This window comes from Paramormyrops kingsleyae, chromosome 10, assembly GCF_048594095.1.
Source record: "Paramormyrops kingsleyae isolate MSU_618 chromosome 10, PKINGS_0.4, whole genome shotgun sequence".
In the NCBI taxonomy this organism is placed as follows: Eukaryota; Metazoa; Chordata; class Actinopteri; order Osteoglossiformes; family Mormyridae; genus Paramormyrops; species Paramormyrops kingsleyae.
In genome coordinates, this window is record NC_132806.1 from 7,133,805 (window position 1) to 7,158,505 (window position 24,701).

General features: G+C 43.2%; 2 protein-coding genes, 1 long non-coding RNA gene and 1 other non-coding gene across 4 annotated transcripts; 2 read left to right on the top strand and 2 right to left on the bottom strand.

Annotated features, from left to right (window-relative positions):
* The first annotated feature begins 749 nt into the window (after window positions 1-749).
* LOC111844772 (uncharacterized) lies at window positions 750-2,587 on the top strand. Its single transcript, XM_023813550.2, has 5 exons — window positions 750-1,157; window positions 1,278-1,353; window positions 1,459-1,781; window positions 1,901-2,263; window positions 2,398-2,587. Exons 1-4 carry the CDS (start codon window positions 828-830, stop codon window positions 2,189-2,191), a joined length of 1,020 nt encoding a protein of 339 aa, XP_023669318.2. The 5' UTR covers window positions 750-827; the 3' UTR covers window positions 2,192-2,263; window positions 2,398-2,587.
* On the bottom strand, window positions 1,630-24,160 carry LOC140593253 (uncharacterized). Its single transcript, XR_011993503.1, has 7 exons — window positions 22,912-24,160; window positions 22,648-22,708; window positions 22,159-22,259; window positions 4,270-4,446; window positions 4,005-4,140; window positions 3,126-3,614; window positions 1,630-3,006 (listed from the first exon to the last, which is right to left on the bottom strand). It is a non-coding gene; the product is annotated as an uncharacterized lncRNA (long non-coding RNA).
* Window positions 4,053-6,452, top strand: LOC140593251 (uncharacterized). The gene is made up of 2 exons (XM_072717217.1): window positions 4,053-4,427; window positions 4,753-6,452. The coding sequence occupies exons 1-2, from the start codon at window positions 4,053-4,055 to the stop codon at window positions 5,830-5,832; spliced, it is 1,455 nt and encodes a 484-aa protein (XP_072573318.1). The 3' UTR covers window positions 5,833-6,452.
* On the bottom strand, window positions 23,125-23,288 carry LOC140593349 (U1 spliceosomal RNA). Its single transcript, XR_011993662.1, has one exon. It is a non-coding gene; the product is annotated as a U1 spliceosomal RNA (small nuclear RNA).
* Window positions 24,161-24,701: the final 541 nt, after the last annotated feature.

The window sequence follows — 24,701 nt, forward strand, 5'->3', positions numbered from 1 at the left end:
GTTTATGATCGGTGTATGGCCAGTAACTCAAATGCCATGTAAACGCAATAATCCGACTGAGATCGGCGTATGAATAAACCGGTTAAGCTACCAAGGTCATCCAGTAATAACCTGATTACATTTAAAATACCAGTAAAGCACAAAATAATAGTTATGTGTGCAACACCAGAACCTGTTTAGCGCTAATGATTAAATAGTATACATGGGATGCACAGAATAAAATGTATACAAACTGTCACGGATACAAAATCTCCGTTTGTAAACTGCAGCCAACCAACCCAGGGACACAAAAAGTACAAAAGAAAAGTTTCTGCCTGGTAAAAATGTCTCCATCTAAAGGTCTGAGCAATAGAGTGTAAGCTAGCTATGAACACTTTACGTCTGTTGTAGATAACTTGCAGGAATGAGGTGTAGCTCCTCTTCATCTTATCAGATTCTCCCTTTGGGGATCGCCAAATGTATTTTGGATATCCACAATTACATTCCTACTAGTAGAAAATGTATTTCAAGATATCTAAAACTTTATTTCTCCTAGTCACAACGGCGTCCTATCTACTCGTCAACAGATATCCACAATATAATTGTAGATATCTGCAATTGCATTGTTCATAGGCATTCATCTTTATATTCATTTACGCTTAAGTGTAATTTTTTTTTAGCTGCTAAAAGCAGTTTTTCTCTAGATATATTTATACTAAGATTATAGATGTTACTTGTGTATTTCATGCTAATCTTTTCCAGAGGTTTCTTGCTAATAATTATAACATGTTGCTTGTAACTGCAGTGTCATTGACAAGCCCAGAGAAGAGGTGGCAAACCCTTGTAGAATGGTAGCAATCCAGAACCACTGGATTAAAGACTATCTGGCAGAGTATGCAGAGAGCTTCCTGCAAGTCTCAGTTCTCTTGGAAGCAAACATCGATCAATGTGCATATGGTCAGAAACGCTTTGAAGACCATAGCTTTCAGGAGATGTGGGAGCTCTACCAACAGCACTCAGTCCAGAAGGACAGGCCAGAGTGTTTGGGCAGTGACCAGAGGGAGCTCATCCGGAAGGCCTACAGTTCGGTGAGCAGGTGGTTACATACACCTGTCACACACATAACAAGCGTGACGATGAAGCGATTCAGAAAATACATTAACGACAAGAGGGACCTGGTAAGTTGCGGCACATGCATAGTAAATGTAAATTGTTCACATTACTGCTACTTTGCATTGTTGATTACATCAAACACACGGTCACCAAACATTTATGGATTTATTTAATCTTTTAACCAGGAATTGAGCTCCAGTAGCCAAGACCCCACATGGCTGGATGACTCTGCTTTTTCGGCGGTGATGGATTTGGGAGAAGGTAATTGTAGGCGGACGTGTAATGATGTCTACCTCAGATATATGTTTTTCAAAATGTGAAATTATTTGGCTAGATACACTGAAAATCTTTCTTTGTAATTTTAAGAACCGGGCAGGTCCAAGAAGCCGGAGCCTGAGGCATCCTCCACCCAGGCCTCTTCCAGTGCACAGTTCTCCTCCACCTCACAGCTGCCTGTCACCAAAGTGTGCTCTCCCACCAAAGCGTCCTCCTCCAAGGCAACCTGCTCCAGCCAGCCATTGTCCTCCGTCCAGGCCTCTTCCTCCACCCAGCAATCTTACGCCTCTCGGGCACCTACCTACACATCTTCTCCCTTCAAGGAGCCTCTGCCCGGCACCTCAGTCAAGATGAAGTCACCTTTGTCCACTGGCGGCACCTCTTCTGTGGAGTCCTCTCAAGGCAAATCCCCTGTAAGTAATAGTCATACGTATGCAAACAGATGGTGCATCACCATGTAGTAATGTGCTGTCTTGTATAACTATACATGCCAATGTGTATTTAAGTATAATAATATTTTGATATGTCCCAGGTTGAGCTGGAGGGTTGGGTGCGTCTGTGGGAAAACCCCAATGGCATCATGTCAGCTGACATTTCCTGGCTCAAAGAGGACACCGAAAGAGGGATGTTCACACCTGTTCAGACCTACAGAGACCACACTGGACACCTGAAGAGGCGACGGGTGATGAAGTCAGACCGCATGTGGTTTTACCCACCAGAGCGTCCTGGCTACGTTGGAGGTTCCCCGCCAAACCTGGACCTCTTTTTCCGCGGCCGTGTCTTTGTGTGGCGTCCCGTTGGAGTGTGGAGATGCTCCCTGTAGTGTCCCCGAGGTGATGCGTGTGTGGGAGCAGGACAGAATGTTCACCTCTACAAGTCTGGCTACCACCACCGGGTATTAATTCACATTAATTAATGTTAGTTATTGTAATAAAGTGGAATATTTATTACTGTGTATTTAAACATACAAATAGGAGCACAGTGCATCATATGCCTCTGTTTTTTCTTGCCGTTGAATATCTACTTCAGGTACGTCACATCTGCGACGTGTCCAACTGGTACACGATGCTGACAGAGGTTCTGTGTTGAGGACCGTGCACAAAGGCAGCCAGGAGAGGAGGAGGTGGCACGATCGGTCAGTGGCTCGCATGGGATCCTGCTATTCTGTCACAACTTAGCGAGGCTCATCAAGCCATGTTTCTTGCCATTCTTACCACCAAGTGAGTATATGGCACATTGTGTGTGTGTGTGTGTGTTTATTTTAAATCCTTTAAAAACAGTAGCTCAAATTCAGCTCAAAATATTGACGGTGCCTCTGCTTACAGGCGCGGTGTGGACAGGAATGTCGTGCACCTTTTGAGGGAGCGGAATGAAGGAAACACTATGGTCAAGGTGTGGCGGCAGATACAGGAAAATCACGCTGAAGAGTACCTTCAATGCAAGGACCTCTACACCACACTCCTCATGACTTTAGTGGAACCCGGAGGGATTGTCTCTGCTTTAAAGCACACCTTCAAGGCACCACCTCCTCAAAGAGAGATTCCTTCTGCACGTCTCTTGCGCCACGCCTTCCTGCTGGCCGAGGCCGATAATATGCGGGACTTCCAGAGCTGGATCCTCTCCACTTTTGGCACTGTGCTGAAAATGGATTCCACCAAGAAAGTATGTAAACAAACTATATGATAAAATGAAAACATAAAAAGACCTTTGCTGCTTTTTCAAATTTTTATTCAATGATTTTCACATAAAATAATCACCTATCAAATAAAATCTAACAACAAATCAACCTGTCCCCAGGATTCTGTATGTGGACCGCGGGTGCTGCCGTGCAAAGGGCCCGACAGCGGTGGAGACCATGTTCCAGCCTTGGGTGGACAGTGGGATGGTTGTGTGTCTGGACATCTTTCACTGGATCCACCGGTTTGACGCAGCCACTTCAAGTACGCCACATGCGTACGCCCAGTACTGCGGTAGCTGGGGCAGTGCTGGCATACAACCGCACGGACTTGGAGCTGCTCATCAAGGCTGTCAGAGCCAAGGACCCGGTAGCGCTGAAGTCCACGTCAGATGAGGATGTAGCGCGCCTCTACATTTCCAGGGAGCAGCTGAAACACCATGTGCGGAGGGTCACACTCGGGGCTCAGGAATCATTCCAGCTCATCCACCTGGCTATTGAGGAGCTTAAAGGTCCCGCCGGGCTGGACGAGAATGGAGTGAGCCTCTTCAAAACACCAGGTATGAAAGGCCTGGAAAAAGAAAAGATATTACAACACGAATATCTGTAGTGTGAAAAGTATAACATGACACACAGGATGTATCTATATACATTTACAGCGGCCATTGATGAGATCTGGGCAGAGCAGCAGCGGCATCTAGAGTGCATCCAGGATCCACCAGACATGAGCATGTAAAGGGTGGCCCGTAACAACCATCAACCATGTGGATGTGCCGTACTACAAATGTGTGCGTGGACGCAACAGCCTGGAAGGATACCACAAAGCATGATTCCAGGTATGAACGTGTAATCTGATCACTTCTAACAAATGAAACATGGCCCTGTTATTATTGTAACACCTTTGTACAATTTTTTGTGATGTCCAGGTCCTCATTGCGCAGTGCGGCCCTAACAGGTTTACCTGGTAAGCGGCATTGCACGGTGGAACTGGGACAGGAGCTCGGATGCCATGTTTGGTGGCAGAGGACGGCGCCACATGATCTACTCTGCGCCGCTGATCGTCCGCCTCAACACCGCTATCGGCAGCTGTTCGGAGACTGTGGAAGAGAATTTCCGGACCCCTGGTGATGTCCCTTCCAACGAGCCGCTTGGGTTAGAGTACCTGTTCAGCCAGAGCACGGGTGAATCTGGGACCTTTTCCCTTAACGGCCTTGACGACGACGGACCTGGTCCGGAGGAGGAGGTGGTTCAGCCTGGGCAGCCCGATCCAGACGAGGCGTATCAGAGCGATGAGGCGGCACAGAACGATGTTCTGGATTCTGTCGTTTCCCACATCAGACTAAACAGTGGAAGACTCACTTCCACTGTTTATCCTCCGGCCTTTGTGAGTAGTTGTGTCTCTTCTAGATTGAAATACAGCGCAATTGTTACTGCAGAAAGTCTGTGCCTTTGACTTACAGTCAAGGTCAAAATTATTAATACTACTTATTTATTTTTCCCTCTGGCTGAAAATATCCAGATATATTTGTTCATTTATATCTCTAGAATAATGTCTTTCTTACTATGTGGTGACATGTGCATGCAATTTCCAGCCAGAGGAAACCTGAAAAGTTACTATAAATCAATATCCAGCATGGGTATGAGAAATTGTGGGGTTGACTGTACCACATGTATTTACCACATTCGTATGTCTTTTTTTTTTTTTAAAGGAGGATGCCTGCAGTCCAAATCCTCTTCCTGGCTTTCAAAACCTGGAAAAGTTCTGCTCTGTCTTGGTGGAGATTGGCTTGATAGAGGACAAGCTGTCACTTAGCACCGAGCAGAGGAACAGGGTCCTTAAAGCCTGGAATGCCATGGAAGAGCATGACAAACATCCACAGCAGTTCAACCAGCTGTACAAAAAACACTGGGGCAACACCCTCTACTGCCGCACAAAGAGAGATGACCCATTCGAGGCTGTGGTAGTACAGAGGGTGAAGATGGCCAAGCGGTACGCCCCAGCCCAACATGACATCAGCGCGCAGCACAACAGACTGATGTACACACTGGTGAAACTGTTGTGGCTGCACTCGCCTCAAGGGTCTAGTGCCAGTCCTGAAAAGACCTTTACCTTAAAGGCGTACGAGCCAATCCAGCACCGGATTTTGGCGGAGGATCCAGTTTTGTGCAAAGCTGGCATTCCTCTGCCAAAGATTAACACAAAGACTGTGCGGGACTTCATTCGTCGCCAAGAGAGGCTCCTCAACATGCATGCAACGAAACAGCCTTTAACCATCACAAAGACCAGCTCCATCTCATCCGCTGACCCACCTCCGGCACCACACCAGCCAGCGGTCCTCCCTCCACCAGACTACACCCTAATGGAATATGTGCCCACACCCAGCACGGCAGGCACAAAGGTGTTAAAGGGAAGGACAGATATGGTGATGCCACTCTCCCGGCCACAACCACCACTGTCAGCACCACGGAGAAAAACCCCACCCACTTCTACCATCCCCAGACCTGTGACCTCCCTCTCTGCATCTACAGCAGCCCCTGTGATTGCTGGCCCCTCCACACAGCCCACAATGCTCGCCAGTGAGTCAGCTCCTGTGACTGTAAGCACATGCCACAGCACTGGCAGTCCTTCAGCCTGGGCGAGAGCTACGCAGTACAAGCGTAAACTGAAGGAAGCCCCCTCAGGTTTTGGAGACAAACTGTCGCGGATACAGAATCTCCCCGTTTGTACACTCTGCGGCCAACCAACCCAGGGACACAAAAAGTACAAAAGAAAAGTTTCTGCCTGGTAAAAATGTCTCCATCTGAAGGTCTGAGCAATAGAGTGTAAGCTAGCTATGAACACTTTACCTCTATTGTAGATAACTTGCAGAAATGAGGTGTAGCTTCTCTTAACTTTCTCCCTTTGGATATCGCCAATTAGCAATTATTAACCTCTGCACTTTGTGAATTCTCATCCATCGTACAACAAAGCTATCATCAATGTGATGATCAATCAAGGGTAATTAACTTCAGCGTTGCACTTTTACTGTGATTTTATTGGTGCATGGTACAACGCTGCTGTAAATCATCAGTGTTACACGTCAGAGCATCGCTGCAATTATTAACCTCTGCACTTTGTGAATTCTGTGAATTCTCATCCATGGTACAACAAAGCTATCAATGTGAAGATCAATCAAGGGTAGTTTTTTAGCTTCAGTGCTGCACTATGACTCAATTTGCACCCACATGTTGCTGCTTTTTCTGAACTTGCACTGTCCACTTTATATTCATAGGTATACTCTTCTGATGTTATTATTCATCTGAATATTTTATTTTTACTGTATTTTATTCATTGTATTTTGTTTTGGATTTGATTTCTATTGTCATTGCTACCTATACTGGACCCGAGTAGTTTTGGAATGACAATAAAGCATGCTTTATCCTTTAATAACGACATCAGAGTTACTGTGTATTAGACAGCACTTTATTCATCCCAGCACTTTTGACAACGTTGCCAAATCACACAACAGTTTCTTGGAAGCCATGGATGAAAGTGTTCTTCACCCTTGAAGACATAATCCTGCGTATTCCTGGTAGTCCTTTGGTTTCCCCACATCGCTGCCTCATAATTCTCTGTTGAAAACACAAAGCAAATAGTCACAAGTGACAGGAATAGCACATGTCAATTAAAGCTGAACTATTATCAACAGACACTGCATGAATTACATAGAATTTGTCATGGCAAGCAAACAAAAGGAACAATAATGACAATAGTGAATGTCAAATGACATATTACATATATTGTATTGTACATAAATCAAAACCTGACAATGGAGAAAAGTCATGGACAGTAGACAGGATAAGGTAAGTGCATCACTAAAACCAAGGTAAATGCCACAAAAGAAAAATTGAAAGAAATTCAAACGGCGTCTAAACACGTTTGAACAACTGTTTACATAATACAATTTATCATACATTCGGTAGTGAATTGCACAGCATACTATGAAGGTAGAAATGCCAGGAAGAATCAATAACCAGAAACCAAGGCGATGATTATTCTAAGCATCCTAGAGACCCACACGCCCAACCGCACATGTCATCGTCTGTAGACTCTGGACCAATCGCATCGTTTACAAATTGCACTACCGTACGGCGCACCCCCCCAATTCTGAAGTTGAGTCTATGGTAGTGCAAAAGTCTACGGAGACTGTAGACCGTTAAGCATTCTGATTGGCTGAGAGTCTACAGTCGCTTGCTGACTGTGGACGGTTAAACGCTCTGATTGGCTGAGAGTCTACGGTCGCCGACAACGCGTATGCAAATATGAACTGAGCAAGCGAATCGAAGTGAATCAAAAGAACATCTAAACGCAGCATCAGAACCACTTCTTCGACAGTCTGTTTTCGCTACCCGCATTGTTCACATTTTAACTTAAAAGTATATAGTAGTGTCGTATATATTATATTACTTTAAACGGAAGATGGCGACTCCCGTAATTCGCGTCGTTAACCAAGACGCCCCCGAAATTTGCCAACAGGCTGTACTGGTGGCGATGCAGGAAGCTCGACTCTACCGGGAGAAGAGGATGGTCTTCCCCAGTACCGCCGCTCCCTATACGCAGAGTACGCAGTCTGCGTAGGGCACCAACTCCCAGGGGGGCACCATCCCAGCTGCTCAAAAAAATCGTTTTTATATATTATAATAAATTAATATTAATAATATACATATACAAATAAACAAAAATATACAAGTTGTACCCAAATCTCTGGATTGCTCTGCGCATAGCAGTGACGCTCCCTGTAACTGTTGCCTCTGCTGAGCGAAGTTTTTCTAAAATGAGGCTCATCAAAACATTTGCGCTCATCTATGGCACAAGAGCGCATGAGTGGTCTGGCAATTGTCAGCATCAACTCTGAATTAGCAAAGGCTTTATCATATGAAGAGCTCATTTACGACTTTGTCTCAAGAAAAAGCAGAAGTGTGCCTTTGTAAATTTTGAACTTTGGAAAGCTCCAGCAGATGACAGTGTTGATTTTATTTCAGTTTATTATTGTTTATTTTATTTATTATAAATGTTTTATTTAAAGTGTAATTTTAGTTTATTTTTTGCTGTAGAGCTACTAGGGATGGCACGGTTCATGAAAAAAAACCGAACCGTTCGGTTCGCTTGTCGCGGTTCGGAGCATGCATGCGTCGCACGGTTCGACGGTTCATGACATGCGCAATGTAGCCTCGTGCCCCGTATGTGACGTCAGTGTGTTTCCCTTTCGCGCGAAAGAATAGGCTATTATAATGCACAGAGCGGTGTGACGTAGTTCCGGTAAAAGTTCAGCCAGCTAAGTAATTTCCGGTAGCCTTTCGTTTGCTGCGTTTAGCTCGTGTTTTCGGCGTTACCACCCTGTCTCTGAAGAAAACGTTTAACTTTCAGCCAACCGATAGCACAACATCTGAACCCTGTTGTGCGCCTTTGTTGTGTGACTTTATTTAATGTGCGGTTAGGCACTTTGTTAAAGAAAATTAAGTTATCTGTGACAAAGCACTCCAGTGAGTGTCATGCCTCGATCGTCCGCTCTTTCCGTGTACCACGCCCCCTCGTTAACCCTGTGTGGATTCCCCGTGTTTACCAGCTGTTCCTGATTGTTGTCAAATTTGTCATTACTCCATTGTATTTAGTCCGCGTTTCCGTTTCTTTCTCCAGTCCGGTCATTATATTGTAATTCTGCTTTACCGCTCGTCTGTGTTCCTTTTGCTCATTAAACCCTGCATTCCCCCGATCCTAGGTCTCCTCGCCTCTGCTTACCCGGTCAGCGTTGTGAACATTTGCCATGTTCCTAAAAATTCTGTTTATTGCACAGTGTCTGACCACACAGGCTATTGTGTGGCTATTGCCAGATGATCATACTAGACATATCAACTGGACATATTTTGCACTATTACAGATTGATGTCTTGTACATACACAGAAACTGATTTTATCGATTACTCAAGAACATTCAATATAATTAATACCGTTTTTTTTCACGTTATATATATAAACCGAATCAGGCTTAATCAAAATAGGTGATCTATCATTTTAACGATCCCCAATTAAATTAACCCCGTGGACCGGACAAATACAAAACGAATGATTGAACATTATATACGTCTCTTTTTGTATGTTTTCTAAATAAGACCGCGTGCCCATACCCAACTGTAATAGCGATTAAAGCGATCTATTCTTTTAGCATTTATGTTAAGGCAAGACTTTTATTTTATTACTGTTCTGGGATTAATAATGTTTAATAATTTTAATAATGTGCTTTAAGTCAAGTCAAATTCAGTTTATGCATGATTACATGATATAACTTTTTTAATACTGTATCCTAAATTGTGGATAATTAAGCTATATATATCATATGCTGAAGTACATTTCTGGAGTGCTAAAGATTAAAAGAAAAAATAACAAGAACCGTACAGAACCGAAAACCGTGACCCTAAAACCGTGATACAAACCGAACCGTGGGTTTTGTGAACCGTGCCACCCCTAAGAGCTACAATTGTAATTTATAAATGATAAAAGTAAAGACATAAATAAATTGTATTTGAATAAAGTTCTATTTTGGCCCCTATAGTAGGTGTTTTTTTTATTATTTTATTTTTACTTCCGTAATATTTGGGGGAGGAGGCACAAAAGTAAAATTTCTGCTTAGGACACCCATTTGGCCAGCAGCGGCCCTGGTCTTCCCCAAACCTTCACCGGAGCTGCTGAACCAGACCACCGTCCTGACCTGTGCGGAGAAGCTCGTTCACGTCCTCGGTGTAGCTGCGCCGTCTCGTCAGCTATGCCTGGCAAGCAGGGGCAGATTAAGGTGCACAGAGGCCCCTAGGCTACAGTAGTCTGTGGGCCCCCCAACCCCGCCCCCCTCTGCGCCAATGGGGGCCCCCTTGCAGGCTGGCACATGTGGGGCCCCTAGGCTTAAGCCATATCTAGCCTGTGCGTTAATCCGCCCCTGCTGGCAAGGCTGGTGCTGCCATTTGGACAGTATGAAAATACTCTGATCCAGTGGCTTGTGGTACACGATGTGGGATACATGAAGTAGTAAGTATATCACATTTAATACCACTGTTAAAGGGGATAGTAGAATATACATCTTATGTTAGTTTTTAAAATATATAAAACAATACATAACAAATACAGTATGAGTGGTATTGAGACCATGCTATCTGTCAAGTGACCCTTTTAAACTTTTTAAACTGAGAAGACCTTTACTAGGGCTGCACGATATTGGGAATAAATCACATTGCAATATTTATTCTTTCTGCGATATATATTGCGATATTGGGATTTTAAAAATTCTAATTAGTTCAATAGCTCTATTGCAGGGGTATTCAACTAAAATTTAAAGAGGTCAAGTTAGAGAAAATTTCTTGAAGCAAAGGTCCGGAAGATCATAATGTCTTACTATTTAGTGTGATGTATATTTAAGTAGCATATCAGTTGTATCAAAATTGCATGTAATCAGTACCTGACTGTCAAATCAAATTAATTCAGTGCAATTCAATTCGAGATGTCTGCACACACATGTAACAGTTCTTACCTTGTAAATAGTATGCTTTTGTATTTAACCATGTAAACACACTTTTGACGTAGCTCATTTTATTTTTTTTTCAACAATATATTTATTGTTTTATATAAATACAGTACATCCCAATTACAGACCATTTGTTGGTTAACTGTACATAACCATGTCTCCCAAACGTAGATGAACAAAACATTGTACAGAGACAAAATAACAAAAAAAAAAAAAAAAAAGGGGGAAAGAAAAAGAAAACCTTGCCAAGAAAAACATTCAGTTTGTTATAAACTGTACAGCCAGCTACATTAACGTATATATCTCAGAGGTAATAGATATGTCGGTTTACAGTTGTGTTTAAAATGAGTTCTCATTTGTCCTCGAAGTAGGAATTTCCCACAAAGTTTTTAAAAGATCCCCACATTTTCTCAAATAATGGCAGTTTTCCTTTCCTAAAATAAGTAATTCTCTCCAAAGGAAACACCAAGAGCATCTGTCTCACCCAATGTGCCAGTGTAGGCCTGTGCATCTCCTTCCATTTTATTGCAATTAGTCTTTTGGCCTGCAGTAGGCACATGTTTATCATTGCTCGATCATTCTTTGTGAAGTCGTGCTTTTTGGGGTAAATGCCTAAAATAAGAAGCATAGGATTTTTTGGATGTTTCTTTTGCTCTTCTAACCTCTTCCCAAAATACTTCAACCTCAGGGCATTGCCGCATACAATGAAGCAACGTTCCTTTAGAATCAGTGCATACAAATATCAGGTACATTGATTGTATCTGTTCAGTTTTTCTGGCTGTTACGTGCTGCTGTTTTTACCCCGCCTCCACATCCGAACTCCGCCCACGACCATGCCCACGACCTGGCCTGGCTCCACCCCTACCTCCAGACCCCGCCTTCGTTTCCGGCCCAGCCCGACCTCGTCACGTCCGTCCGGAGAGGGATAAAAGCCGGACAGAGAGACACTTCGAGAGCTTAGCTCATTTCTTGATTATTGCGGATTACTTTCTTTGGTTTTGACTACTTGTGTATGACATTTGATTTCCTTGACTAACGATTCTTTGCCTTACCCCTCTCTGTACTTTCGCCCGGTTTTTGCTTGATTTCTGGTTACCGATCTTTTGCTTGTTTTTGGTTTACGTCTTCGCGCGCCCCTCTCACTTTGACGCTTTACTGTGTGTATGTTTTGTATGATTGTTTGGTGCTTAGGGAGTGATTGCCGGTTTTGTTTGGAAGTTTTTGTGACTGTTTTTGGATAGGGAGTAAGGGTTAACACTTGTTATTTGGTTTTCGCACTTAGTTAAGCTAGATAGGGGTTGTGTTTGGTAAGTGGGTTTTGTTTATTATTTTGGCAATAGTCACTCCTGAGTTTTACGCACCTGGATCATTTGTTCTGTGTCTGTCTTGCGTGAATAAAATATAAAAAAACTATAAAAATATCCCCTTTGTCCACGTGTGTTCCCTTGTACACCACACCCTGTGTTCCCCTCGTTCCCCTTTCCCCATTCCCTTCCTCTGTTACACCCTAACCCCTAGACAGGGTCGTAACAGAATTGGGGGCTCGTCCGGGATATTCCTGTCTGGGATATCTTCGTTCCTCTGTGTTGTCCTTCTGTGTACTTTCGGTTTTGCTTGGCGGATTGATTGTAGTGGGGATAGTTGGTGTACTTGGGATTGCAGTATGGCTACCTTTGACCTGCTCGAGTTTACCCTGAACCCCACGCAGGAACACTTTGAATCTTGCAGGAAAGCTGACCTAGTAGCCATTGCGGGGTTTTTCAACGTCAGGATTCCGATTTGTGCGTCGAAGCAGGAAATTAAGCGGGTCCTGCACGACGAATTAGTCATGCAAGGTATTCTGCCCGAGCCAGGTGAACTTTCGGGTGTTGCACCTTGCCCACACCGGTCTCCTGCGTCGGCGGAAGCAGAAGGCCCGGTGCCAGGGGTTCGCATGGATCCCGGAAGTCCCGGCTCGTCTAAGGAGGAGATTCTCCTCACAATTCGACTCCGAGAAACCGAACTGGAGATTAAGAAACAGGACTGCCAAGCCCAAATCTTACGAATTAGGGCTTTGGAGTTGGAGGCAGAACGGGATGCTAACATGCAAAGGGCGAGGGCAGGTCCAAAACCGCCTGTTCCTCACCCTCGTAAGGTAAGCTCGCCCCTTGATGCCGACCGCTCCACTGCTCGTGCCGGTGTAGGTTCACTGGACGAGAGTGTGCGTCCTAATGCTCCATCTCCCCCGGTTCCTACTCGATCCCCTGAAAGGGAAACTACTGGCTTTGATGTAAGCCGTCACATTGGACTTGTGCCCATTTTTAGGGAAAATGAGGTAGACGCTTACTTCCCCATCTTCGAACGCATTGCGACCACCTTGAATTGGCCCCGGCATCTTTGGTCCTTACTGCTGCAATGCAAACTCGTGGGGAAGGCTCAAGAGGTCTGTTCAGCCCTTGGTTTAGAGCAAAGTCTCGACTATGACATTGTGAAGGCTACAGTTTTGAGAGCTTACGAACTAGTGCCTGAAGCATATCGGCAGAATTTCAGGAAGCTTTGTAAATCCGCCTCGCAAACCCACGTGGAATTCGCTCGGGAAAAGTCACTCCTCTTTGATAAATGGTGTACCGCTAGTGGTGTGACTAACTTCGATCAGCTCAAGGAACTGCTTTTGTTAGAGGAGTTTAAAAATTGTTTGCCTGATCGTGTGGTTATTTACTTGAATGAACAGAAAGCTATGTCTCTTGCGGAAGCCGCTACCCTCGCCGATGAGTTTGTATTAACCCACAGAACTGTGTTTGTCCCTACTCCTTTGCCTCGTAAGCTCCATCCCAGACCGGTGCCGCCTCCTGCGAAGGTTGCCCCGATGGCCCCACCGGTAGAAACTAGAGAATGTTTTTATTGTCATGAAGCTGGTCACCTCATCTCTGTTTGTCCTGCGTTACGACGCAAGAACGCTCGTTCGAATGTGAAAAAGGTACTTGTTACGGATTGTGTTCCTGTTTCTGATGTTCCGTTGTTACCTAACTCTGTTGAACCCTCCTTCCAGCCTTTTGTATTCCATGGTTTTGTGTCACTTGGAAACTCTGATGTGAAGTACCCCATCACTATATTGCGGGACACTGGTGCTGCTCAGTCCTTCATATTGGACACTGTGTTAAATTTTGATGACTCATCCTATGCTGGTTATGACGTTCTAGTCCAAGGTATCGAGTTAGGAACCATGAGAGTGCCTCTCCACCAGGTTTGCTTAGAGACCAATGATTTTTCGGGTGTTGTGAAAGTTGCTGTTCGACCTTGTCTTCCTGTTTCGGGAGTAACTTTCATTTTGGGAAATGACATTGCGGGAGGTAAGGTAGTTCCTCTACCTGAGGTAGCGTCAGAACCGGAGAGTGGCTCTGACAATTTAGAATTTGATTTCCCTGGTGCTTTTCCCGCTTGTGTCCTTACTCGTGCTCAAGCTAGACAACTAGCAGACATCGACCTGGCTGATTCCTTCATGGCTGAACGAAAGGTATCTATTCCGTCCCCATGTGCTAGTCCCCCACTTATAAAAGACCCAGAATTACCTCAAGCTATAGATGGTGGGTGTACGCGAAAGGAATTATCCGCCGCTCAGGGAGCTGACCCGTCTCTGACGGAGTGTTTTGATTTGGCCGTAGAAAAAGCGACCTTAGCAGACCATTCAGTGGCTTACTTTATTGACCGTGATCTGTTAATGAGGAAGTGGACACCTCCTCAGAATCCTTTGGATTGGGCTATACTATTTCAGATAGTAGTTCTGTGTTCCCATAGAAACCAGGTACTAGCTTTGGCTCATGACCACCCATGCTCTGGACACTTAGGTATTAGAAAGACGCTCGCTCGTGTACTAAAGTACTTCTATTGGCCTGGTATAGATATGGAGGTTAAGAAATACTGTCGATCGTGTCACATTTGTCAGCTGGTAGGGAAGCCAAATCAGGTGATTCCCCCTGCGCCCTTGCGTCCTGTCCCAGCTATCGAGGAGCCAGTAACCTTGTGGCGGATGCCCTCTCACGTTCCTGATGGATTTGTAATTTGGGTGTGTAATTGTATATTGTGGATTTTAATGATTGTGAATCCTGTGAAATGTGTTTTTCTATATGTTGTTGAGATGGATCGAAATTGTGAACCCTACGAGGTTCACACTTATGGGGGGGGGTGTTACGTGCTGCTGTTTTTACCCCGCCTCCACATCCGAACTCCGCCCACGACCATGCCCACGACCTGGCCTGGCTCCACCCCTACCTCCGGACCCCGCCTTCGTTTCCGGCCCAGCCCGACCTCGTCACGTCCGTCCGGAGAGGGATAAAAGCCGGACAGAGAGACACTTCGAGAGCTTAGCTCATTTCTTGATTATTGCGGATTACTTTCTTTGGTTTTGACTACTTGTGTATGACATTTGATTTCCTTGACTAACGATTCTTTGCCTTACCCCTCTCTGTACTTTCGCCCGGTTTTTGCTTGATTTCTGGTTACCGATCTTTTGCTTGTTTTTGGTTTACGTCTTCGCGCGCCCCTCTCACTTTGACGCTTTACTGTGTGTATGTTTTGTATGATTGTTTGGTGCTTAGGGAGTGATTGCCGGTTTTGTTTGGAAGTTTTTGTGACTGTTTTTGGATAGGGAGTAAGGGTTAACACTTGTTATTTGGTTTTCGCACTTAGTTAAGCTAGATAGGGGTTGTGTTTGGTAAGTGGGTTTTGTTTATTATTTTGGCAATAGTCACTCCTGAGTTTTACGCACCTGGATCATTTGTTCTGTGTCTGTCTTGCGTGAATAAAATATAAAAAAACTATAAAAATATCCCCTTTGTCCACGTGTGTTCCCTTGTACACCACACCCTGTGTTCCCCTCGTTCCCCTTTCCCCATTCCCTTCCTCTGTTACACCCTAACCCCTAGACAGGGTCGTAACACTGGCGTCATGTAAATTCTCATGAGCCACTTGTATTGGAGGAGCCTGAATCGAGTATTAACCAGTTGCCTATGTGCTTCGCGACACGCATATTCCCAATCCTCTTTTGAAATAGTTGTCGCGAGATCTTCGTTCCATGCCCTCAATTTAGAGTTTGAATTTTCAGGAGAGTTGGATAATAATAAACGATATAGTTCTGATATAGCTCCTTTGTTTTGGCTAGTCTTAGAGAGAACTTTTTCCAAAACAGTTTTTGGGGGTTTGGTCAGTTTCGCCCGATTTGCTCTGACAAAGCTTCTAAGCTGAAGAAATTTGAAGAAATATTTTTTATTTATATTATACATTGATGTTAATTCATCAAAGGACATTAATGTATCAGAATTTGGTTTATACAGGTCTTGCATTGTCTTTAGCCCTTTTAGCGCCCACTGCTGGAAAATGGTGTCTGCTCTTCCCGGAACAAAATGCTGATTACCCCAAATTGGAGTGTATATAGATAAGTTATTGGGCTCCTTTAAATACTTCCGAACCTTAGACCAAATTCGAATCATATTTTTAACGATTGGATTTTTGCTTTTCTTTGTTAGGTTAGAAATACTATCAGAGTATAGATATTGTGGTAATGGCAAATTTAGACCCCCTGACTCCATTTCCCTCCACTGTGGGGAATCTCCTGTTTCGAAATAAAATTTAATTGACCTTAATTGAGTTGCCCAATAATACCAAACTATATTAGGACATTTTAAGCCACCCCTACTATATGGCATGTGTAACAAAGACAATCGAATCCTAGCTTTAGCATTTTTCCATATAAATCCAATAAACATCTTCTTAATCCTACGGAAAAAATCAGGTGGTGGTAAAGGCACATTCTGAAAAATATATAATATTTTAGGGAGTATAGTCATTTTTATGACATTGATTCTGCCAATCAAGGACAATGGCAAGGGCATCCACCTGTCTACTAGGCCTGTTACGTCATTCATTAGAGATTCATAATTAGTTCTAACAATCGAGTTTAACTTGCGCCTAATTTCTATCCCCAAGTATGTGAAATGCTCCACGACTTTAAAGGATGAAACTTGTGGAGCTGGTTTTTCAGCTTCTCTCTCATTAAGCAGTAAAATAGAGGATTTTGTATTATTTATCGTATAACCTGAGATTTTACTAAATGTGCTAATCAGCTCTAAAATAATTGGAATAGTCTCACTCAGGTGTGAAACAAACAAGATAACATCGTCAGCGTATAGTGCAACCTTATGCTCACCGTTAAGGTATATTCCATTTATCGCTGCCTTATTCCTTATGGCTATTGCCAGAGGTTCAATTGCTAGAGTAAACAAAAGAGGCGAGAGAGGGCAGCCCTGACGACATCCCCTTTTTATTTTTATCGGCTGTGAGATGTTCTTATTTGTTATAATTTTAGCTATGCGTTTGAATACAGTAACCTAACCCATTTTATGAAATTATTCCCAAATCCAAATCGTTCCAAGACACTGAAAAGGTAAGGCCACTCCACCCTGTCGAATGCCTTTTCGGCATCCAAAGATAAGAGCCTTACCTGAGGTTTCCTCCAGACCCTGAATAATGTTAAGAACTCTCCTAACATTATGAAACCCCAGTCGTCCAAGGATAAATCCGTTTTGGTCCCTGTGTATTACATAAGGTAAAGTCTCCTGAAGCCGCCTTGCTAAAATTTTGCATAAAATTTTTAAATCAGCATTCAATAGGCTAATTGGTCTCATGTTTCCGCAACAATTATTTGGTTTTCCAGGTTTTGGCAGCAGTGTTATCAGCGCTGCCGTCATTGATGTTGGGAGATTCCCACATTGAAAGGCTTCCAGAAACATTTCTAAAAGGGGTTTAAGCAATTTATATTTAAATTTTTTATACAAGTCTATTGGAAGACCATCAGGGCCTGGTGCCTTATTTGCCCTCATATTATCTATGGCCTTGTCAATTTCCATTTCTTTTAAATCAGCTTCTAATATTTCCACAAAATCACTCGGAATTTGCGGAATTTCCAGGTTATCCAAGAACATATTTTGAACATTGGGATTATTATGTATCTCTGAGTCATATAATTTTTCATAAAATTCTCTAAACTCTTTGTTAATCTCAACAGGGTCGGTCACTATTTCATTACTTTTATTAATTGAAGTTATTGCTTTCCTTGATTCCAATTGTTTGATTTGCCATGCTAATAATTTCCCAGATTTCTCTCCGTGCTCATAAAAGGTCTGATTAAGTCTAATAATATCAGCGGCTGCCCTATCAGCTGACATTTTATTATATTCAGCCTTTAGAGTTAATAATTCCTTTTCCGTAGTAATTGTGTAGTTGTTAATTACCATATCCTGAAGGTTTTTTATTTTCAATTCCAGTTGTAATCTCTTCTTATGATAATCTCTAGATTTGGATGACGTATAACTTATAATATATCCCCTCAAAACAGCCTTAAAGGCATCCCATTTGATTGCAGCTGTTGTTTCGGTTGTGTTATCCTTAAAATAATTATTACATCCCCAATATATTTTACAAAATTATCATCTAATAACCATTTTGGATTTAGACTCCATCTGGGTGGATCCCTTGCCAGAGCCTTGTCTGTATACGTAAAACCGCACGGTCCGTGATCAGATAGCAATATAGCATCATAAAAGCAGTTATTTTAGAAATTAGTGTAGCTGAGATCAGAAAGTAATCAATTCGAGAAAAAGTTTTATATACTCCAGAGTAACAGGAATACGCAGTTTCGTCCTGCTTAAAATGTCTCCACACGTCAATTAAATTGAGCTCCTTCAAAAAGTGTTTAATGGTTGTCCTACTTTTATTATGCATTTGATCAACCCCTGTGGAACGGTCCTTGGTCGGATCCAAGGTACAGTTCCAATCCCCTGCAATTAAGTATGCCCCTGGGAGGGAAGAAAGAGTAAAAAAAAAAGTCAGTGAAAAAGGTTGGATCGTCCACATTCGGACCATAAACATTTACAAGATTCAAACTAATTCCAATTAATGAACCTTGTAAGATTAAATACCTGCCACATTTATCTTCAATTGTGTTTGACACTTGGAAAGGAACTGAGCAATGGATAAGAGTCATAACTCCGCGCGCCCGTGAATTAAATGAGGCTGCGTAAACAGTCTCCTGCCATCTTCTACTTATTTTAACATGATGTTCTCTAACAGTATGAGTCTCCTGTAGAAATATGATCTTTGCATCAGAATCCTTTAATTTATTCATAACTTGTTTAATCTTTCTAATTTTCTGTAAACCCCTACAATTCCAGGACATAAATTTAAGCTTCACACTCTGTGACATTGAACAAAAAGATAGGAAATGTAATTCCAGTAAGCCGTTTGATTAGGCAAGGGTAACCACAAAACCATAATGCCACGAACTGGCTGAACTTCAAAAACAAAAAACAACCCCTTCCTCCACACTAGGTGGTTATACCCCCCAATTATGTTAACCTCCTTTAACCCTTAGGGACAGATCCAAGATCGATCACCCTTGTTGTTATGGTTCGCAGAAACAGAGAAGAGAAAAAAAAACTGGAATAATCCTAACGCTTACCTACTCCGTATAAAATAATGGTCACCTGTTCAGTATACTGGTCGCACAGATTTGAAGATAGTCAACTAAAAAAGTTATAAAAGGATTTATCTAAATAAATATTACAGGTTGTTCGTAACAGTCGCCTGACCCGCGAAATAAAACAGTGAAGCTAGCTTGAACTACTATATAAATGCAGCTTGTTTATCTGGATAAGGCAAGAAATAAAATGGCTACCACGAGCATAAAACAGATATCAGTTGGACATAATTCCAACCTTTTAATCAGATCTTTGTTCTTTAACCTTGCGTATGAAAACCTCGACGTCTGATGGCTTGTTGAAGGTCAGTGTTTCACCTCTGTACGTCACCAGCATTGTAGACGGCGATCTTATGCCATGTCTCAGTCCCAGCTCCCACAGCTGTTTGCGCACAGAGCCATATTGCTTCCTCTGTTTGTATACCTCAGCAGCAAAGTCTTGGTGAAGCCTCACACGGATATTCTTGTAGCGAATGTCCTTTTTTGCAGCTTCCATCATGGCGACCTTCTGTCTCTAGTACTGGAACTTCATTATTAGGGGCCTTGGGGGGTCTCCCGCGCCCCTTTTTGGTCCAATGCGGTGGGCTTGCTCCAGCACTATCGGCGTCCGCAGTTGCATATCCAATGCATCTGGAAGCCAGCTCTCTAGAAACGCACAGGGGTCTGGGCTCTCTGCTCCCTCGGGTAGATTGACGAGGCGGACGTTACCCAAGCGAGACCTCGTTTCCATATTAGTGAGCCTATTCTCGAGGGTTCCTTGTCCGTGTTCCAGCTTGCCAACCATGTCTTTTAATGTGAAATGATCGTCCTCCAACGTGGAAAGACGCGTTTCAGCTTGACCAACTCTATTGATGCAATCGGTTAGCTGTTTTGCCGTTTCTTCCACCACCTTCAAAATGCCATCCAGTTTACCAACGAACTCAGACCTGAGCTCACACATCGCCTTCAGAATCTCCTCCTTAATATGCATGAATTCACTGCTAGCGTTAGTATGCTCCTTCGGGGTTCCAGCGCTAGCTGCAATGCTATCGCCATCTTCCTCAGTTGGGCTAGCCTCTTTGCTAGGTCTCCCAAATTCAGAGAGTTTTGTCTGCGTTACCGTTTTCCCCTTCTCCTTTGTAGTTTTTGTTGGACCAGGCATACTTCTCATAAAAAAAAAAAAAAAAAAAAAAAAAAAAAAGAATAAGTCTGCACCCCAAGATATCAAATACACAATTTAAAACAGGGTTGTAGTGCAGGAAATGTCGGAGCTTGGTAAAAACGTGCCTGCTTTAGACGGCGGCCATAACCGGAAGTCACGTAGCTCATTTTAGGTTTATAATGGAATATAGATTTGCTGTAAGATTTCCTGCACAAGTCTGAAATCATGAGTGGTGTGCCAGATGCTGAAAACGTACAATTTTTGTTTCACCTGAGTTGATCTATATAACAGATATTTCTTTATACATATGTTAAAAAGCAGAAACTTCCACGAACATGAAATCACCAGTAAACTATGTCTATTTATCCAACATGTTATATAATACATACTGTATTTGAAAACTTTTCAGCTATATGATTTCAGGACAGACCAGCCACTCTCTTAGGAACATTACAGATTTTTGGTTGCGTGTGTTCGCTTCGCTGCTGTTAAGCAGTCACACTGTTAGGAACATTACGGCTTTTTGGTCGCTTTGCTGCTGTTATTAACACTAATGGCACATTAGCGCAAACAAAGGGCTATCGGTCCAGGTCCGTATGGAACAGCTTCTGGGTCCGTGTCCGGCGCAGTCCACCTGTTAGTGACCGCTGCTGTATTGATATAATTAATCATTCTAGAAAGATTGACCTGATTTAGCCAAAATATAATGGTAATGATAACTTAATCAGTACTAAACAGAGCATGAGCATTAAACTATGGAAGCTTATCGCATATGAGAGTTAACATGAGTGACAAAATAATGCTGGGTTAAATGGTTAGAATGTTTGTGCTTGGTGGTTCGTTCTGTGATCGACATGTTTGTTAGCTGCCGGTGCAAAGCTGCGTGTCGACTCCATATACAAAAACCTTTAAATTGATTTAAATTATGTTAAACAATCCACAAAAGTCTGTCTAAGAATAAGAACAGTGTGACATTTGTTAGTTCAGCAAAAACACCAAAAGCGTTGTCCACACCGCTTAATTTAATTTGCGTTACTTAACATCGCACATCCTGCAGTTTGACTATACGATGCTGAAACGATATATCGTGCAGCCCTAACCTTTACCTTAAAGGCGTACGAACCAATCCAGCACCGGATTTTGGTGGAGGATCCAGTTCTGTGCAAAGCTGGCATTCCTCTGCCAAAGATTAACACTAAGACCGTGCGGGACTTCATTCGTCACCAAGAGAGGCTCCTCAACATGCATGCAACGAAACAGCCTTTAACCATCACAAACACCAGCTCCATCTCATCCGCTGACCCACCTCCGGCACCACACCAGCCAGCGGTCCTCCCTCCACCAGACTACACCCTAATGGAATATGTGCCCACACCCAGCACGGCAGGCACAAAGGTGTTAAAGGGAAGGACAGATATGGTGATGCCACTCTCCCGGCCACAACCACCACTGTCAGCACCGCTGAGAAAAACCCCACCCACTTCTACCATCCCCAGACCTGTGACCTCCCTCTCTGCATCTGCAGCAGCCCCTGTGATTGCTGGCCCCTCCACACGGCCCATAATGCTCGCCAGTCAGTCAGCTCCTGTGACTGTTGGTCTGCCCACATCAGTCTGTCCATCTGTGCCCATGATACCCGCTTCTACTGTCGTGGCCAAAATTATCGGCACCCCTGAATTTTTCCAGAAAATGCACCATTTCTCCCAGAATATTGTTGCAATTACAAATGTTTTGGTATACACACGTTTATTTCCTTTACGTGCATTGGATCAACACAAGTAAAGCTGAGAAAAAAGCCAAATTTGCCATCCTGTCACACAGAACTACAAAAATGGGCCGGGCAAAATTAATGGCACCTTTTCAAAATAGTGGGTAAGTCGTTTTATTTCAAGCATATGATGTTTGTTTGTACTCACCTGTGGCAAGAAACAGGTGCTGGCAATATAGCAATCACACCTGGAGCCATTGAAAATGGAGAAAAGTTGACTCAACCTTTCTGTTGTGTCTGTGTGTCACACTAAGCACAGAGAACAGAAAGAGCAGAGAATTGTCTGAGGACTTGAGAACAAAAATTGTGGAAAAATACCAACAATCTCCAGAGATCTACGTTTTCCTTTGTCCACAAGAAGTTTACCTTGCCGATAATTTCGGCCATGGCTGTAAGCACATGCCACAGCACTGGCAGTCCTTCAGCCTGGGCGAGAGCTACGCAGTACAAGCATAAACTGAAGGAAGCCCCCTCAGGTGTTGGAGACAAACTGTCACGGATACAAAATCTCCCTGTTTGTACACTCTGTGGCCAACCAACCCAGAGACACAAAGTACAAAAAAAAAAAGTTTCTTCCTGGTAAAAATGTCTCCATCTAAAAGGTCTGAGCAATAGTTACACTCTATGAACACTTTACCTCTGTTGTAGATAACTTGCAGGAATGAGGTGTAGCTCCTCTTCATCTTTTCAGCTTTTCCCTTTGGGGATTGCCAAATGTAAATAGTTTTTAAGAACAGTTTTTTAAACCATTTAAAATATATGCAGTGTGGGAAATTGCAACTGATATGGCAGATGAATGGATATAGCACCCAATGCTATCCTGAAGACTGCAAAATGTATATTTACAGGGGAATATTACAATGACACAGTAAACAGAATAAGTGGTGGAAGGTTCTCTCACTGGAGCAGGATCCACGGCCAAAAGCTGTAGAGCGTGAGGAATTGCTTCGACTTGACCAACAAAGCAATCAGATCGTTGCAGTCACTGCACAGCAAGTGCAATACATATACACCATTTGGTAAAAGCACCTAGCGGCGAGATGGAGAATAGGCAGAGTGAAAACAGCACTGTCAAAGACTGATCAGCAGTGTGTTCTTTCGTTATACCATAAATCAGGGGAGAGCGCGGACGCAGTCCCCCACTACCAGAAATTATGCAGTCGAGATTCCCACATTTGGGGAATTCGCAGGGGTCAGCACAACCGGAGTGCAATGGCTGAGCCTCGCCCTGGGTGAACCACCTTCTTGATCATGGTATCTCCCCTGCCAGGTAAGTATGAGTTGCTTCTGCCTCGAGATGGCGCGCCACTCCACAGCAAAAATGTTCAGTTTACGGTTAATCCTTTCACACAGCCAGCTCTAAGTCTACCGCCATTCTGATCAAGATTTAACAAAACGGCTTTTGCTTTGCTCTCACTGCTGCCATGGGAAGAGTTTCGTTTTCATTTTGCGTGCTGTCATGCTTTTCAGAATTCCCAGAATGCCACGTGGTTCATAATTTGAAAAACCGACCAATCACACAGACAACTGTACCGAGTTACCAAAAGCATAAAGTTACGTGGTGGGAGATTCATCTTAGTATAACCAACACCGGCTTCAAATTGTATTATAAAAACTGTAATACAAGACCGTTTGTACTGTACTGGTGCCGATGCTGCTTTCATTTGCTACTTACTGGCATTTTTATCTTTGCGTTCAACGTTTAATTTATCATCAATAATAGCATCGGCAATAATAGAAGCGGCAAAGTCTTTGTACCTGCGCAGTGAAAGTGGTACTTGTGCAATGACAAAGGTATTGCATTGTAAATATGTAACGCGAAATGCAGAGGGAAATGACTATTTTGTCACATTTCACCCATAGAATACGTTTAGCAGAAACGGTTGCCACAATAGCGTACTAGCGAGGCAAAGAGTACATCACAAGAATACCGCTATCAAGGAGCCAAATATGCATGAGTGCGGTTAAGCTGTCTCTGCAAAAACCACATGATATTTGGACATCGATGGAAGGCGAGGAGCACGTAAGGACTGACACGAACAAAAAGGCAAAACTCAAAAGGAGCAAAACTCAAGGTTCAACAACAGGGTAAAATATGCCTGTTGCTCTTACTTTCTGTTAATTTTAAAAGTCTGCAATTCAGTGTGTAATAAAAATGAAAATATTTTAATTACAATTTAATATTTAAAAAATATATTCGTGGTTTTCAATTTACGATCACACTGGTCCCAACAAGCCAAACGCGCATGCGCGCACACGGCCAGTCAGTCAGCGTCCCCGACCACGTCACCTAATCGCGGCGGCCCTTGCCCACACCCAGATGTACATTCTACAAAAAAATGTTCCATTCATAAGAATGCCCTGTAACACGGAAACCGTCAGCGCCACTAGGCTCTGACACACAGCTAAAATATACAAACACACACACACCGGCCTCTGCGAAAAAACACTCTGCTCCAAGACATACCTATTCTAATATTATAACATTGTTTCTTAAAATTTGTTATGCTCTCGCAAGGGGGACGGGAAGACGTGGCAAATTCGACACACGTGAAGCAAACGCCACACTCGTACACAGCTGAAATACATGGTGAAATTGGCAGTACTAGAAAAATCAAACCAAATTCATAAAGCAACAGCCACTAGAAATGAATGGATCGCTGCTTACAGAAACTGTAACCCGCCACATCT

Coding starts and splice junctions, on each gene's coding strand:
- LOC140593251 (XM_072717217.1), top strand. CDS start 4,053: ATGTTTGGTGGCAGAGGACGGCGCCACATGATCTACTCTGCGCCGCTG. Junction 4,428..4,752: donor CTGTTTATCCTCCGGCCTTT/GTGAGTAGTTGT, acceptor TTTTTTTTAAAG/GAGGATGCCTGCAGTCCAAA.
- LOC111844772 (XM_023813550.2), top strand. CDS start 828: ATGGTAGCAATCCAGAACCACTGGATTAAAGACTATCTGGCAGAGTAT. Junction 1,158..1,277: donor TTAACGACAAGAGGGACCTG/GTAAGTTGCGGC, acceptor TCTTTTAACCAG/GAATTGAGCTCCAGTAGCCA. Junction 1,782..1,900: donor CCTCTCAAGGCAAATCCCCT/GTAAGTAATAGT, acceptor GATATGTCCCAG/GTTGAGCTGGAGGGTTGGGT.